Here is a 15189-nt window from a genome sequence, read left to right on the forward strand (position 1 = left end):
GTGGAGAATTGACGTGGTATCTCGACTGCAGAGTCCATACGTGAGTGTACGGTGTGATGATACGGTTCTACAGAGGATGGTTGTGTCCCCTTAGTCACCGATCTAGACATCTGATGAGAATGGCGTTCTATATGTCCCATGGTTGAGGTAGAATGGCTGGTCTGGACTTTTATTGTCGGTTCCTGGCGCATCTCTTGCACCAGCGTTCGCGGGAAACCACCAACCAGATATTTCTGATATGACTCACCACGACATCCTCCATCCAGGACCAAAGTCGCTGTGGTCGAGGCCATTGCATCTGATACGTCGATGTCGACATGAGGTATCCTGAGCATTCCATAGATGGTAAGTCTCGAGAGGATTTTCTCCGTGAGCTTGATCTTGAGAGCCCTGTCAGGTATACATGTTGACTCCTCCTGGATGACGAAGTGCGGTTCAAAGGTCTTACTGGACTGCTCCGAAAGAAACTTGCCCAGTGCTTTCAATTTGGACGAGCCTTCCTCAAACTTACAACAGATATAGCCTGTGCACGTAAAGTTGCCAGCTCGATGAGAGATTGTCCTTGCCAGCTTGAAGTAGAATGAGCTCGCGACTAGAGCACAAGCGATTTCTTGTGTCATCTTGACCACATCGGGATCGCGTAGTCGTTGTCTGACGTCTTTTCGAAGTTCCTCAAATTTGTCCTTTGCATCGAAAGAGGGTAGCTTACGCTTCAGGTCTAAGTTGAAGCGTAAATAAGGACTTGGAAGGTCAGTAGCTTGGCCAACAACATCGGCCTCGAACTCGATCCAGGTCTGTTCAGCGTCCAAGATGTTGTCAAAACGCTGGTACAGAGCTCCAAACGTGTCAAGAGTGCGTCGCAGGCCTCCCGATTTTCGAGGAGAAGGTTTCGACATCTCCTCAGATTTTTTACTGAATGAACGCCGCTCGGGTACATCTGCTGGTGCCTCTGGCAAATTTCGACCTGTGCCGATAGACAAAAGCAGGTCCGGATGCTTACTAGCCAGATCGGGCCATAGAAGCTTTCGCTCTCTGTTTGCAACATGGACAGGATTATTGTGGTAAAGTCCTCCGTCGAGGTAGCTTACTCCAGTCTTGGGCTGAGTATATGGCTTGAAGTAGAATGGTGCTGCAGAAGTGGCTGCCGCAGCTTCCCATACCTCAAGCTCTTCTCGGTGGTTCTCTGGTCTTACGAAAACTTGACTTTCTGCCGCGTTGTGTGGACGGTTGTAATTGGCGATAACCATGGCTCCTTTGCCATCGGCAGACGTCGCCGTCACGGCAACGTTGGTGCGAGAGGCACTTAAAGATTCGCTGCCACCAAAGAGCTGACCACTACCCAGTGTCTTTTGCAACACGCTGTGAAGGGGCTTTGCTTTGTATTTGCTTCCGTGATTCAGAAACGCAGCCTGTTCCAGACCCCAGACACCCCTGAACTCGCGCTCAGTGAAGGCTTGGTCGCAAAACTTTTCGAATACTGCGATGCAGTGGGCGACCGACCACTGTTTTACACCCAATGCCAGCGCGTTGATCCCTCCAGTGCTTGTGCCTACGATCAAGTCGAAGAAAGTCTGAATGCGTATGTTGCCTCCAAGTGCTTTCTCAATCACGCGGAGGATTTCGAGCTCGATGATGCCTCGCATACCGCCGCCATCGAGACACAAGACTCTTATACCGGCATGCTCAGACCTGTCGGGCATCTCCCAGGATGGCCGAAAGCTAGTGTGTATATGAAGTGGGCAGTAATTCAGTCGTATCTTGCCATGGCCTTTCTTCCCTGAATCCTGGACGCAACTATTGCAAAGCACATGTCCGCACGGTAGAGGATGTTGCGGTAGTCTGACCAGACAAGCAAAACAGCTCTTGTGGCTTATGAATGATACTGCAGCTCCAAGGTCCGTGAAGAAGTCGTTCATTTGTTCCAGATGTAAGTCACTGGCGATTCTTCTGCTCGATTTCTCCCGAGGCTCCTCATCCAGGGCTTCGCAATATTCGTCTTCACAAATATTGAGTTCCGTCTTGATGAAAGATACCCAGTCCGACACATCAGCCTCTACAGTCCCGCTAGACACATATTGGCCTTGGCCAATATCATTTCCATCAGCAGCGCGATGTTCTGCGCCGTGTGAGAGTTTTGTGCCGATACAAGAACGACTGGCTCGATCGGAGAAGGAGCAAGGCCAATGAAGATTGAAGAAATCCTTGAACATACGCTCCAAAGGTGGCTGATAGTATTCGCTAAAAGTGTCCTTGATGTTTCCTGACTACTATCAGTATGCTGCCACCATTTGCATTGCTTTTTTTACTCGCCTCTCCGGGTTTTAACACAGTCGTGAAAAATACATGATGCTACTATGCGTCCGAGAAACTGGAGGACTTCCCAGCTTGGTGTGCCTTGAGGCTGTTGCCTGTGGATCTGTACCGCAAGTCGCAGAGCATGTTCACCAATATTTGAGCCTTGTGTCGTCTTGACTCCGCCTCGTCTTCGTGAACTGTAGGCGGACTGTTGATTACGATCGCACATTGGTATTTAGTCGGATTGAGTCCAGCTCACCCACAGTGCGCTTGGGCACGACGAGTGTCAAAGGCATGGCGGAAATTGAAAGAATATGTTCGGGTCTTGACATGTGTCTGACGTTCCGAAGGTTTCGTGATCCTATACTAGCCGCCGCGGACGGCTTTCTTGACCCTCACCTTGTCCATTTTTGTTATAACACAACGTGACTCAGGCAGGACCGTCCGTGAACAGCCTTTAAACTGATCTAGGCATTCGGGCAGACCGAGCCGGAGGAAGGCTCCTTCAGTACCGGTACGATAGGGCTGTATCTCTTGCGTGGATTGAAGCATCTCCAACCTTAATTATGGTGAATTGACCCATAACCCTGGTCGACGGGTGTCTGAGTCGTGGTGGAGCTGCTTCGGCTTCCGTTTGTCTCGTGCACAAGCTTCACCTCAAGGGCGGACGTGACGACGAGCTGAACATTCGAAGGCACATCTCATGTACCTGCAAGCGAGTCTCCGAACATAAGCAACGCGCTCGCATTAGTGTCGATGTCAAGGCCTCGGAGACTAGAAGCTTTGAAGAAAGGCCCACTTTGCTTGAGGACCGAGAAGTGTTACGTATCCGGTCGCGCCAAGACCTCACCATTTGATTCGGAAACATCCTCCTTCCAAGTCAAACACTTTCCTGGAATTAATTATGGGCATTACAGGACTGCGTGGGACGAAATGAGCTGTCATTGCGCGAATTTGTCGAGGCGTTTTGGACTTGGATATGTTCAGGTCATGGGGCCTACGCCTTGGTAGGAAACGTCGACTACTTCCAAGCCACTTCTCCTAGCAAGAAACGCAGAGCGCATGAAGCAGTGCTTGAAGGCAGCTGAGGGAAGCCATACAGGTAGGTCATGGGAAGGACTCCCGACATGGCAGCCACCAATGCTTCTGCATAACCGGCACCTGGAGGAGATTCTAAGAAGGTAGAGTAAGCAGCTATGAGACACAAAGTTTGAACGAAGAGCGCCCCGCTGTCTGCCCCTGCCATCAACCAAGAACAAGCACAGAGCCTAGGCTCAGTGTTCAGCTCATATTGAATAACCTTCCGACACATGTTTGCTTGATACCGCAGCGTATAGCGCGCAGCCTGTCGACATTGACGGAGAATTTTGAAATGTTTGGAGTCGATTTCGACTATGCTACAAAGACGAAGGGCAATCCGTTACAATCTCGACCATGCTCCTGATAATATACAAATCATGCTCTTTCGTGTATTGCTGGGTATTTCCGAGGCGTGCAGGTCATCGAAGTATGCTTATTTACTTCTTTTGCGAAGCGAGCTTCTCGGTCTCCTTTTGCAGTTGCTTGATTGTGTCGGCGTCGGCGCTGATGTCACCTCTGTCTGCCTTGACCTGTAGTGGAAGGTGTTAGCTTCAATAGTTATGATTGGCGGAACCTATGGTATGACTTACGATGCTCTCGCTGTCGGAGGCGATCTCCTCGTGCCATTCACCCTTGCCCTGCTTCTGCTTCTTAATCTGCTCGTTCTTGACCCTCTCGGCCTCCTCGGCGCGGCCGTCCTGGTCTGGTGGTTATGTCAGCTTCAGTTGTTCATGGCGCGATAGCGTTTGTCCACTGAGGGCCAATTGGCTCTGTTCAGAGCGACGGTGCGCACAAAGACCAAAAGGCTTGAGAATGACTTACTGAGAGCGCTCTCCTTGCCGACTCTCAGGATGGGAGCGGTCTGGAAGGAACGGATGGGAGCAGAGACAAAGGCTCTTCTGGCGATGAAAGATCTGGAAAGCATGTTGACTGTTGCGTTGTTGTTTCTGGTAATGCTGTTGGTAAACACGAAGACACGAAAAGATGGACGACCTGCGAACCTGGAGCTACGTGTTTGGAGAGTTTGAAGATGTGGGGTATTCTGGATTGAATTGATTGCTTTGCGTGAGTTGTAGATGGAATAGAGAAGAAGGAAGGAAACAGAAAGGAGAAAGCAGCAGAAGAGTTCACTATGACCGTCCCTCGGTTGTGCTGCTGATCGTACCTGTCAACTCTCCTCTAAGCCGGGACCTTCACCTACGTCATTGTTGTAGCTGCCAATTGTGAATCGCACGATTACGAGCTCCATCCACTTGCCGGCTATATCGCCCTTTTCTCGCGCGCGTGTTGCCGATGAGACTTTCCACGAGACGAACAACTTTATGCTTTGAGATGAGTCCATTATACATGTGCCTTTTTAACTACCATTGCTGACGAGAAATCTCGTTTTTCCCATCTGCCAGCCAAGGATAGCCAGCCAAGCTACCATCCTGTCGAACATAAGGCGAGAGGGGCTGTGTCAAGTGCTTGCTGCAAGGCAAGGTCCCGTACTAACAAATGTTTTTCAAATTCAACAAGATCATTGGAATGACCAACAAATTACAAGGTGCACAAAATCAATAGTGGAAGTAAGAGAGCTTGTATTTCTCCGTAACCCGAACTCGACACTAGCATGATCTAACAAGACCAGCATAGAGAGAGAAAATCGGTAGAGAGAGGAAAGAAAGGTTGACAAGAGATACGAAATAGCGAAAGAGCAAGAACAATTCCCAGGCCCAGAATCTCCCCAACATGTGGTATAACCGACACTTAAAAGACTCCTCCTCGCTCGCTCGACGACGATTGTTGTTGCGCGCAACACCATAACTCAAGTAAAAAATACACCAAATTTCCGCCCCAGCCTGGCTGGCCATGAAACCTTTCTTTCCCTGTGTGAAAGTCGTAAACAAGAAGAGAAAGGGGAGTAAACATCAGAAGCAGAAACCCCAAGCATGCGTGAAATATATGCCTGCGCCCAAGAAGTCAAAGAATCCGACTGAATGTGCATCGTGTTGGTTTTCGTTCATCCCGTCCCCACCAAGTGTAACACCGTGCGCTTTGTTGCGAAGGAACATCAACAAAGGCTTGTAAAAGAAAAGCCGAAAATGCAGAGAAATGACCAAAACAAGAAGTAAACCGATTATGCCCTTTTCATGACAATGATACGAAAACGCCGTTCGTCTAGGATCCAGAGGGCTCCGCAATCCAGTGGTATATGTGTGAAAGCATCATAAATCTGTACAGTCGCAGGATTAAAAAATGTGTGGCCGTATAGTCGTCCGTTTTCCAGAGGATGCGCCCGGCCAGCCCTAGACAACAGCACCGCAAATAGAGTCATGAAATGGTATTAGTCTTTTCTCTACCAGCGGCGCTGGTTGATGTAACCCTGCATCTGACGAGCCGGCGAGACACTTGGGGGAGGGCTTGCGATGACGCGAGTGCTAGGGTCAACAATGGGAATAGCATTGCGAGTACGCTGAGCCATGGGCTGGTGGAGCTTCATCTGGTTTTGCTGGAAAGAATTGTTGTTGTAAGAGGCAGCAGCAGAGGGCAGAAGGAAAGGAGTAGGCTGGGCCTGGTGCTGCAGCGGAGAGGCTTCGGGAGAACCAGACGACAGGGACGATCTATCAGAAGAAGCGGAAGAGTGGATGGAGTGGAGCTACGAATACCATGAGTATTGGTCACTGATGTGCCGGATGTCTGTATTCGAGACTTACATCATCCTCGGTCAGGAGGTGGAAAGGGCAGAAGACCTCATCGTCTTCAAACTCGAAACCTTTAGCAGCTTCAAAGTCTCTGATATACGCGCTGTATGCGGGTGTCTCAGGAAGCTCCTTGGGACTTCTTTGGGCCTTGAACTGCTGTTGACGGTGGGCGTTTTGTGCTGAGGAAACACGAGGGCCACGGCGCGAACGACCGTGGTGGTTGTGAGAAGGGTGAGGGTGAGACTGCATAGCAGTTGCGTAGTGAGGAGCGCCGTAGTGAAAGTTTGACATGATTGCAATTGAGGTATTGATATCGGTCGAGGGGTGTGTGCGTGAGAAATCCAGTCAAAAGCTCGGGAGATTGCGGTTGATCGGAGTTGGCCGGAAGCGGTATATATCACAACAATGGGTTGGTAAGAGTGATATGGAGTTGTCGAAGGTTTCGAAAAAAGGCGTAGGTAATCGAAAAAGTTGGAGAATTGGTTTGCGAAAATGCGACGGAAAAGGGATGTTGGTGAAAATGGGATGCGAGAGATATGAAAGAGGTTGGAGGGTTGTGGGATTAGGAAAACGAGGGAGGCGAGGGAGGGTCGCTCGGTGGGTGGATACGCCGGCCTTCGAGGCGCCACCAGCCTTGCCGTTTTCGGTATCGTGCGTGTCTCCAAAGCCCAGACGATCCACGATCACCACACAAAGCCGCTGAAAGCAGCCTACAAGTCACGAGCTGGCACGGCAACCCACCTACCTATGACGAGCCCTAGACTTGCTCGCCGGGCGTCACTCTCTGCTTGCGGTCTGCGGTGTTGCTGCTTTTTCGACATCTCGAGAATGGCCGTCAGTCGCGCGGTAAGCTGCAGTGGTGTGTCGCCGGCGAAGATCCACTCTGTGAACGCATGCATCATGGTCGAGCGCTAACCGGCTGCATTGATTCCATGCACGCCACAAGTCCACTGAGACAAGGGGAGAGACACGACTGCGCTTGGCGGCATGGCCGTCAGAGTTTCCATCGACCCCTCACCAATCCCGCCCGTCCTTTTCACCGCTTCGACTCGTTCTGGGGAAAGCTTGCCGGGCCAGTCAACTTGCTTTTGGGCTCGAGCATTCTGGCTTCTTCGGAAACCGACAAAACTGTTGTCGCAACTCCGTGCTTCTCCCCAGTGACACTTTCAACGTTTGTTGATGTGGTTGAGGCAGTGTTGCAGCATGTTGGTGCCTCAGTCCTGTCACCGCCAGAACCATGTGTTCATTTGAGCTATTCAGGGCTTTGCTAATTCAGGAGCCGCTTGCGAAATACTCCTGCGTCGTGGCAGTGGCATGTTTTGATTGCGAAACAATGAACCCCTCGATTGAATCCGGGGCCGGCATGTCAGATCACATCTATTTCTGCTGTCGGTAACCCTTGACTTGTAGAGTCAAAGTATCAGGTGGTAGTACGCACGTACATGTACTTGTAGCCGCCGGAATTGAGCCTCATCAAAGGTGTTCATTGGTTCCTTGTCTTCGGCGTTGCTGTCTGATCGACTTTGTTGCTTTACCTGTTCGTACCCCTGGGCTGAAGTTTGAACCTTCATCTCTTGCACTCGTACTTAATTTGCACACTTCACTCCTGACAGCTTTGACTGTTGGGAAGACATTGTTATCTACGCTCATCTCGTTCAAAGACACTCTACGAGCGCTCTTGTCACTGGTTCGCTGCCTTCTCTTCAGAAAGCTCACCTTCGTGTGAAGAGCTCCGTCAACAGGAGATTCATTCAGTTCCTTATCGAGCAGATCGCCTTCGAAACAATAATCCCGACGATCACAGAGCCATCGCCTCTGAGTGCTGCTCCTCCCCACCTCAACCCAACGACCCAGATCGTTTCGAACGAGAGCTTGGACAGTTGATTGCGTCGACCGTTTCTGTTACAACAACGGGAACGGTAGGGTGCTATGGCATTCAAAAGACATGGACTCGATACCCCGAAAACACACAATAAGCACTGACTCGGTGCTGAGACTATCAACAGTGAGCTTTAGTTGTGACATGGGGCAATCATGCTGCTCTTCTTCTTAAAGATTGGATGGATTGCGTTGCAAGTAGCGCTCCTCCTTACAGTACGTATGTCTTGTAACTTCGAGGGTCGCAAGTGTGCACAAACGACGGACTGGAGATGTGCTGAATGAGAGTGCATAAGGCTATAGAACATTCTAGGTACCTCTGTCGTGATGGTCAGAGGAGGTATGTGATGGGCAACACCTGACACCAATGAATGTAGTGTGTCAGGATAGCCCTGGCTCTGGCAACTTCAACGTGACAAGAGGGTCTATGTCAGGATGTGGAAGACTGTCAGTCACCTGAGCTTGTGACTGGCGGTTGAGCTGTGACAAGTTGTTGTTCGCCCAATCCATAATGCTGCGATCCAACACTATCGGATCCCCTTCTTCATCATCATCTAGGTAGCTGAAACTCGAGAGCAAGTCGTCTCCAAAGCTCGGTAAAGGCAGAGTATATGTAAGACCAGTTCGCGAGCTCACTCTTTCCAGCAAGTCACTTGACGACTTGGTTTGGCTGTCCTTCGAGAGAGCATCCGCAGAAGTGGTTGTCTGAGTCGGCTCTTCAGGCCTCTTTGGATCCTGTCTCGTAGCACACGTCCGTTTGGCAGGCTTAGGTATGGCTGGTCGAGATGCTAGACCCGCTTGTGCATACTGCTCTGGAAACCTCGTCCTCAGACGGTCACGCAAATCTGTTGAAGTTCTGCCGTGCTCTTTGAAAGCCTCATCTTTGCAAATAGAGACCCAAGAGGGACCCTGTTCCTGGAAGCCTTTGAGCAGAGCACGGTCTTCTTCGTCCGTGAAGTTACGTCTCGGGCGACGTCGCGCCTTCCACAAGGTCGGGTCGACTGCAGTAGTTTGCTGGTCCTGCGGAACAACTTCCTCTGTGATCTTTGCTTTCTTTGCCTTCCTCGGTTTTTTGGTGGCCATTTCCTCCTCCGTGAGTGCTCTTTTGGCTTTCCTCGTTTTTCTTGCACCACCATAAGCTTCAGGCCGGCAAACTCGGAATCTGCAGCACGATCAGTCCTACGCCGAAAGTGGTAGACAAAGAGTCATCATACCTGTCTTTTAGGTCGACAGCAGTTCGCTTGTGAAATTGATAGTCTGAGCAGAACAATATTTTCTTCCAGCTGCCGATACCGAATCTAGATACTCCTGCAAGCAGATCATCGGTCTCCTGGTCAGTCCACAAGTTACGTCTCGAGCGTTTTTCTGGCATGTCTCCAGTTGGTTCGATAGATGTCGCGGCTTCTGCTTGGGTGACACTTGTAGTTGTGTCGTCGACGGGGTAGGGCAGAGTCATACTATTGCTGCTCCTTGAAGTGGACATGAAGACCTGTGACTCTTCTGTACTGATAGAAGGTAGGAGACCAGCATCAGGAGGAGGCTGGTGGAGCCCTTGTAGAACAGGAGGTACACGGTGACGCTTTGCATGTCTCTTGGCTGGAAGTTTTGGCAACGTGAACATTCCCTGGTCAACATCTCGCCTGATGGAGCTATGGTCTCCCAATCGGGGAGGCGAGTCTTCATCATTGAGTACAGCAGCGATTGACGAGCCAGACAGTTGGTGAGGCGAGCGTCTTGCGAGCCTTGTGGCCTCCGGAGCAATATCGTTACGTTGGCGCAATCGGTCACCGAGCAAAAAGGGGTGGAGCTGCTCATTAGTCGTCCGGTCGAGTTCGCGAGTGCTTCCATCGAAATTGCCATGGCTTAAATCACTAGGCTCAACTGGATTGGGTCTGTTTATGAAATCCAGCGATCCAGGTTGAGGGAGACGGGTAGAAATGCTTCTTTGGAAGAATGGTTCGGAAGACATGGCTGCTAGTACAACATCATACGTGATTCTGGTAGCTTTTTACGGCACTCAGTCGATAGCTCTGCAGGGCCGCTGCAATCCTTGTGGAGGCAGTCACAAATTTCGCAAACTTGGTGCAACCCACATGGAAAGAAAGGTCGTCGTTGCGACGACTGACCAGCCAAGACACATGCCGCGTTAGCGCTTTGCATGTGGCTGCTCGGGTAACCCTGTACTCAATATCTCTTGCCGACAGCAGCTTGTGTTATGTCATTTTGAGATCGATCCAAGTCTCTGGAGGGACTTTCGAGGCGCCCGATTCGATGCGATGTCCTGACGGGGGTTTGTTCAAGGATCGTGTTGCCAATATTACTTCGATTCGGTGCATGTTCACAGAATCTGCCACGCACCAACTCTTACCCATTCGTTCGGCTTGACTATATGACATCGATCTTATCGGAGTAGCGTTTGGTTGTGATTTACTTATGGTTTACTGGCGGCATCCGGATACAGACAGTTCTATTATATACATATTTACCATTGGCCTGACTGGCGGACCCTGCGGGCTGCGCGCGATGAGGGTTTCTTTACAACCATCCAGAGCATGACAGATGTCGCAGCAGCTAACGAGTACCTGTTCCCGATGTTAGACGATGGCGAGCTTTGAGAGAGACGACGGGGCAACTAACCATGTGAAGATGTACTGGGTGTGGTTGTTTCGAAGATTTACTTCAGCCGGCCTTCCGATAGGAATACCCTTTGCTTCTCGATCATAAGACTCGACGAGGTCGGCCTTCATAGTCTCCTCGACCCAAACAGGCTGACTCCCCGAGAATTCGGCCATTTGGTAGACATCGGGGAAGTAGAAAGCACCCTGTTCGGGCTTGTTCTCGGGCGTGAACATGTTCTTCTTCCACGGCTCCCTCAATAGTCCCTGAACAGTGACTTCACCTTGTGGCAGACCTTCAGGCCTAGAGCGCTGTTTCGCCTTGTCCTTGGGGATCCAGCCCCGACACACGAGAATCTTGGTGTTGCCAGGATAGTCATCGAACTCGCGCTCAAGAGGAGTGACGACCATGTACCCATCGTTGCCATCAAGGATTCTGGGACCGATGAGCATCTCCTGATCATGGCGGTATTTACCGGTGGCGTAGACTCTTCTGTAGTCAAAGTCCTTGATGGCAGCAGGGTCGATGCTGGGCGGGAGAGGTAGAGGATCGCGCACGAGGCGGTCCTCGAAGCGAGCGATGAGTTCAGTCTTCCAGCCCAAACGCGCCACCTGCCATGAACCGAGGGCGAAAGCAGTGATAGGGATGATGGCCAAGACTAGAAGGCCCCAGCCATGCTTTCTACCGCCCACACGTACAAGCTGAGGTTGGACATCGACAATCGAGGTGAAGGAAGGGTCATCGGCGGGCTGGTTGGCATAGGATCTTCGTTGTAGAACAGGACGAGTTTGTTGGCACTGGCGACAGACCCAGGGCCTTGTTTGAGATTGTATACGAGGGCGGGAGGCCAGTGAGGCCAATTGGCGCAAGATGGGCGACGGTCGAGGCGGCATTTTTGGACACTGACACAGCTCGACCACGCCGCTGCCTCTTTCGTCGACTATCCAAAGCTCTACGCTAGTGACACGCGCCAAGGCGACTGCTTGCTCGTGTTTGGTCTTTGCTTGCGACCGCCATCAAGTTTCAACATTGTCACTTCCTGATTTGTGCTGCTCGTTCCATCTGCCCTCTTCCGGACAAGTGAAGATAGACAAAGTCTCGCATAATACCTTGGAGCCCTCACAAATAACACCAGGAGTGTGACTCCGGCTCCGACAAGAAACACGACATCGCGGGTAACGCGTTAAGCACCCCGTCGCAACTTCGACTTCCACTTCGCCGCCGCCAAACATCCACACCACCGACATCTACCATCGCCGCCGCCCATCCTCGCAACCCACTCGTACCTTCGCCAACTCAGCCTTCCTGCCGTGACTGTGCGCTGCGAAAATGGCCGACGAGGTGACGATCGACAAGGCCACCTTCCACAACCGTCTCTCGGCCTTCATCTCGCAATGGAAGCAGGACAAGCGCAATGGCGACCCTCTGTTCGCCGGCGCCTCATCTATTGCCATCGTCATGGGCAAGTCGGATGAGTCTCAGGGCTTCACAAAGACCAGCGCAATGCAATTCTGGCTGCTGGGTTACGAGTTCCCCTCGACCGTCTTTGTCATCACTCAGGAATCCATGCACATCGTCACTACAAAGAAGAAGGGTATCTATGTCTGCCATACACATTCCTGCCATTTTGTCTGACAATCATCTTCGCAGCCGCCTACCTCGAGCCCCTCAAGGACGGCAAGACGCCTGTCGAGATCCTCGTTAGAGGCAAGGATGCTGCTGAGAACACAAAGCAGTTCGAACGCTGCCTTGAAGTCATCAAGAACGCCGGCGTACGTCCTCTCAAGAGTATTTTGGACAAATCCCACTGACCAGCCCAACAGAAGAAAGTCGGTGTGATTACAAAGGACCCCTCGAATGGCCCCTTCATGAAGGAATGGAAGGATCAATTCGAGACCATTTCCAAGGACCTGGAGGAAGTCGACATTACAGCTGCCATCTCGGCCGCCCTCAGCATCAAGGACGAGAAGGAGCTGCGCGCAATCCGTGACGCCTCGCGCGCGTCCAGCGGAATCATGGCCAACTATTTCGTCGATCAAATGTCGGGCATTCTGGACGAGGAGAAGAAGATGAGCCACAAGGCTCTGTCGCAAAAAGTCGCAGACAAGATTGAAGACGACAAGTTCTTCCAAAAGCTCAAGGTGTCGAGCGGTTTCGATCCCGCCCAACTCGATTGGTCTATCTCGCCCGTCGTACAGAGCGGCGGCAAGTATGATCTGAAGCTTTCAGCCGAGGCCGATGATAGCAACTTGCATGCTGGCGTCATTTTGTCCACCCTTGGTCTGCGCTACCTCAGCTACTGTTCCATCATCTCCAGAACCTACTTGGTCGACCCCAACAAATCTCAGGAGAGTGCATACAAGCTACTGCTCGCAGTTCACGACAGCATCCTCAAGAACATGAAGGACGGTATGATCGCAAAGGATGTCTACGCCAAGGCAGTTGGCCTCATCAAATTGAAGAAGCCTGAGCTCGAGAAGAACTTCGTCAAGTCGATTGGCTATGGCATTGGTATCGAGACTCGCGATAGCGCTTTCCCCATGAACGGAAAGAACGTCCAGACTCTGCGCGACGGAATGACCTTTAGCATTACTACTGGTTTCCACGACATCGAGAACCCCAACCCTCAGGACAACAAGAGCAAGACATACTCGCTGCTGCTTACCGACACCGTACGAGTCGGCAGCACTGAGGGCTTGGTATTCACCAAGGATGCTCCTTCTGACCTCGAATCGACCTCTTTCTTCTTCAAGGACGACGAGGACGAGCCGGAGAAAGCAAAGCCGAAGCCAAAGAAGGACTCTCGAGTTGGCGCTGTTGCAAAGGGCAACATCACAAGCACCAGACTACGCAGTGAGCGCAGCACACAACCTAACGAGGAAAAAGAGGCCCAACGTAGGGGACATCAGAGAGAGCTCCACTCGAAAAAGCAGCAACAAGGCTTGGAAAAGTACAGCGAAGGCACTGGTAACTTGAACGGCACAGAGGTGAAGAAGTTCAAGCGTTTCGAGTCTTACAAGAGAGACAACCAGTTCCCCTCAAGGGTCAAGGATCTGATTGTCTTGGTTGATGTCAAGAATGCTAGCATCATCCTGCCAATTATGGGGCGCGCTGTTCCCTTCCACATCAACACCATCAAGAACGTCAGTCAGACGGAGGAGAACGCATTCTCCTTCTTGCGAATTAACTTCCTCTCTCCTGGTCAGGGTGTCGGAAGAAAAGACGACCAACCTTTCGAGGACCCTCTTGCTCACTTCCTCCGAAGCTTGACGTTCCGTTCCAAGGATACTGACAGAATGAACACCATTGTCGCGCAGATCACCGATATGAAGAAGGACTCCGTACGCAAGGAGCAAGAGAAGAAGGATCTTGAGGATGTTGTCGAACAAGACAAGCTCGTCGAGATAAGAAATCGCCGACCTCAACGTCTTGACAACATCTTTATGCGTCCTTCTTTGGAATCCAAGCGTATTGGCGGCTCGGTTGAGATCCACCAAAATGGTCTGCGTTACGCCCATATGGGTGGTGTCAAGGTCGATGTGCTCTTCAGCAACATCAAGCACCTCTTCTTCCAACCTTCTCAGCACGAACTCATTGTCATCATTCACTGCCACCTGCACAATCCTATCATGATTGGCAAGAGGAAGACGAAAGACATTCAGTTCTACCGCGAAGCCACAGAGATGCAGTTCGACGAGACGGGTAATCGTAAGCGCAAGCATCGCTATGGTGACGAGGAGGAGTTCGAGGCAGAGCAGGAAGAGCGCAGACGTCGCGTCCAGCTCGACAAGGAGTTCAGATCCTTCGCCGAGAAGATCGCAGACGCTGGCAAGACCGACAATCTGCAAGTCGACATGCCTTACCGTGACCTCGGTTTCAACGGTGTCCCTGCTCGCTCCAGCGTCTACATTCAGCCTACCACCGAGTGTCTGATTCAGATTACCGAGCCACCTTTCACCGTCATCACACTTAACGACATTGAGATTGTTCATCTAGAGCGTGTCCAATTCGGCCTGAAGAACTTTGATATGGTCATTGTCTTCCAGGACTTCCAGCGCCCTCCTGTACACATCAACACCATCCCCGTCGAATCTCTTGACAGTGTCAAGGATTGGCTGGATTCAATCGACACACCCTACTCAGAGGGTCCCCTCAATTTGAACTGGGGTACCATCATGAAGACGGTCACTGCCGATCCTCACGAGTTCTTTGCTGGCGGTGGTTGGTCCTTCCTCGCCGCTGAGTCTGACGACGAGGAGCAGAGCGAGGAAGAGGAGAGCGCATTCGAAGTCAGCGAGGAAGATCTCGCTAGTGACGAGAGCAGTGAAGACGAGTCAGACTTCGACGACGACGCCAGTGCCGACGCCAGTGAGGAAGAGATGAGCGAGGACGAGAGCGGCGAGGACTGGGACGAGATGGAGGAAAAGGCAAAGAAGCGTGATCGCGAGAGCGGCCTTGACGAGGAGGAGAGACGCCCTGCTCCCAAGGCTGGCAAGTCTAAGAAGCGATAGATGCACAGGCAACGCTGATGCTTGAGAGCCTTTAACGTGGCTTCCTCTTTTTTTTTTTTTAAAAGATAGGAGGTATACAGTATCTTTTGCTTCCAAGGAGTTTCGGGCGTGCAAAGGGAAGAAGG

General features: G+C 51.4%; 7 protein-coding genes across 7 annotated transcripts; 1 reads left to right on the forward strand and 6 right to left on the reverse strand.

Moving 5' to 3' along the window:
* Positions 1-57: 57 nt before the first annotated feature.
* On the reverse strand, positions 58-2429 carry AUEXF2481DRAFT_611543 (uncharacterized protein). Its single transcript, XM_013490096.1, has 3 exons — positions 2311-2429; positions 449-2260; positions 58-380 (listed from the first exon to the last, which is right to left on the reverse strand). The coding sequence occupies exons 2-3, from the start codon at positions 2208-2210 to the stop codon at positions 244-246; spliced, it is 1899 nt and encodes a 632-aa protein (XP_013345550.1). The 5' UTR covers positions 2211-2260; positions 2311-2429; the 3' UTR covers positions 58-243.
* Positions 2430-3209: 780 nt separating this feature from the next.
* On the reverse strand, positions 3210-3887 carry AUEXF2481DRAFT_38195 (uncharacterized protein). Its single transcript, XM_013489923.1, has one exon. The coding sequence runs from the start codon at positions 3605-3607 to the stop codon at positions 3317-3319; it is 291 nt and encodes a 96-aa protein (XP_013345377.1). The 5' UTR covers positions 3608-3887; the 3' UTR covers positions 3210-3316.
* On the reverse strand, positions 3793-4528 carry AUEXF2481DRAFT_38196 (uncharacterized protein). The gene is made up of 4 exons (XM_013489924.1): positions 4377-4528; positions 4198-4322; positions 3966-4078; positions 3793-3905 (listed from the first exon to the last, which is right to left on the reverse strand). Exons 2-4 carry the CDS (start codon positions 4298-4300, stop codon positions 3813-3815), a joined length of 309 nt encoding a protein of 102 aa, XP_013345378.1. The 5' UTR covers positions 4301-4322; positions 4377-4528; the 3' UTR covers positions 3793-3812.
* Positions 4529-5713: 1185 nt separating this feature from the next.
* Positions 5714-6350, reverse strand: AUEXF2481DRAFT_3477 (uncharacterized protein; the record flags this gene model as incomplete). Its single annotated transcript, XM_013489751.1, has 2 exons — positions 5714-6013; positions 6072-6350. The coding sequence occupies 2 exons, from the start codon at positions 6348-6350 to the stop codon at positions 5714-5716; spliced, it is 579 nt and encodes a 192-aa protein (XP_013345205.1).
* Positions 6351-8318: 1968 nt separating this feature from the next.
* AUEXF2481DRAFT_27919 (uncharacterized protein) lies at positions 8319-9906 on the reverse strand (the record flags this gene model as incomplete). The annotated part of the gene is made up of 2 exons (XM_013489849.1): positions 8319-9099; positions 9152-9906. 2 exons carry the CDS (start codon positions 9904-9906, stop codon positions 8319-8321), a joined length of 1536 nt encoding a protein of 511 aa, XP_013345303.1.
* A 229-nt stretch (positions 9907-10135) lies between these two features.
* Positions 10136-11630, reverse strand: AUEXF2481DRAFT_87421 (uncharacterized protein). The gene is made up of 2 exons (XM_013490066.1): positions 10575-11630; positions 10136-10519 (listed from the first exon to the last, which is right to left on the reverse strand). Exons 1-2 carry the CDS (start codon positions 11444-11446, stop codon positions 10420-10422), a joined length of 972 nt encoding a protein of 323 aa, XP_013345520.1. The 5' UTR covers positions 11447-11630; the 3' UTR covers positions 10136-10419.
* Positions 11631-11882: 252 nt separating this feature from the next.
* AUEXF2481DRAFT_3480 (uncharacterized protein) lies at positions 11883-15064 on the forward strand (the record flags this gene model as incomplete). The annotated part of the gene is made up of 3 exons (XM_013489752.1): positions 11883-12147; positions 12204-12325; positions 12377-15064. The coding sequence occupies 3 exons, from the start codon at positions 11883-11885 to the stop codon at positions 15062-15064; spliced, it is 3075 nt and encodes a 1024-aa protein (XP_013345206.1).
* Positions 15065-15189: the final 125 nt, after the last annotated feature.

Source organism: Aureobasidium subglaciale, assembly GCF_000721755.1.
Source record: "Aureobasidium subglaciale EXF-2481 unplaced genomic scaffold scaffold_6, whole genome shotgun sequence".
Lineage (NCBI taxonomy): Eukaryota > Fungi > Ascomycota > Dothideomycetes > Dothideales > Saccotheciaceae > Aureobasidium > Aureobasidium subglaciale.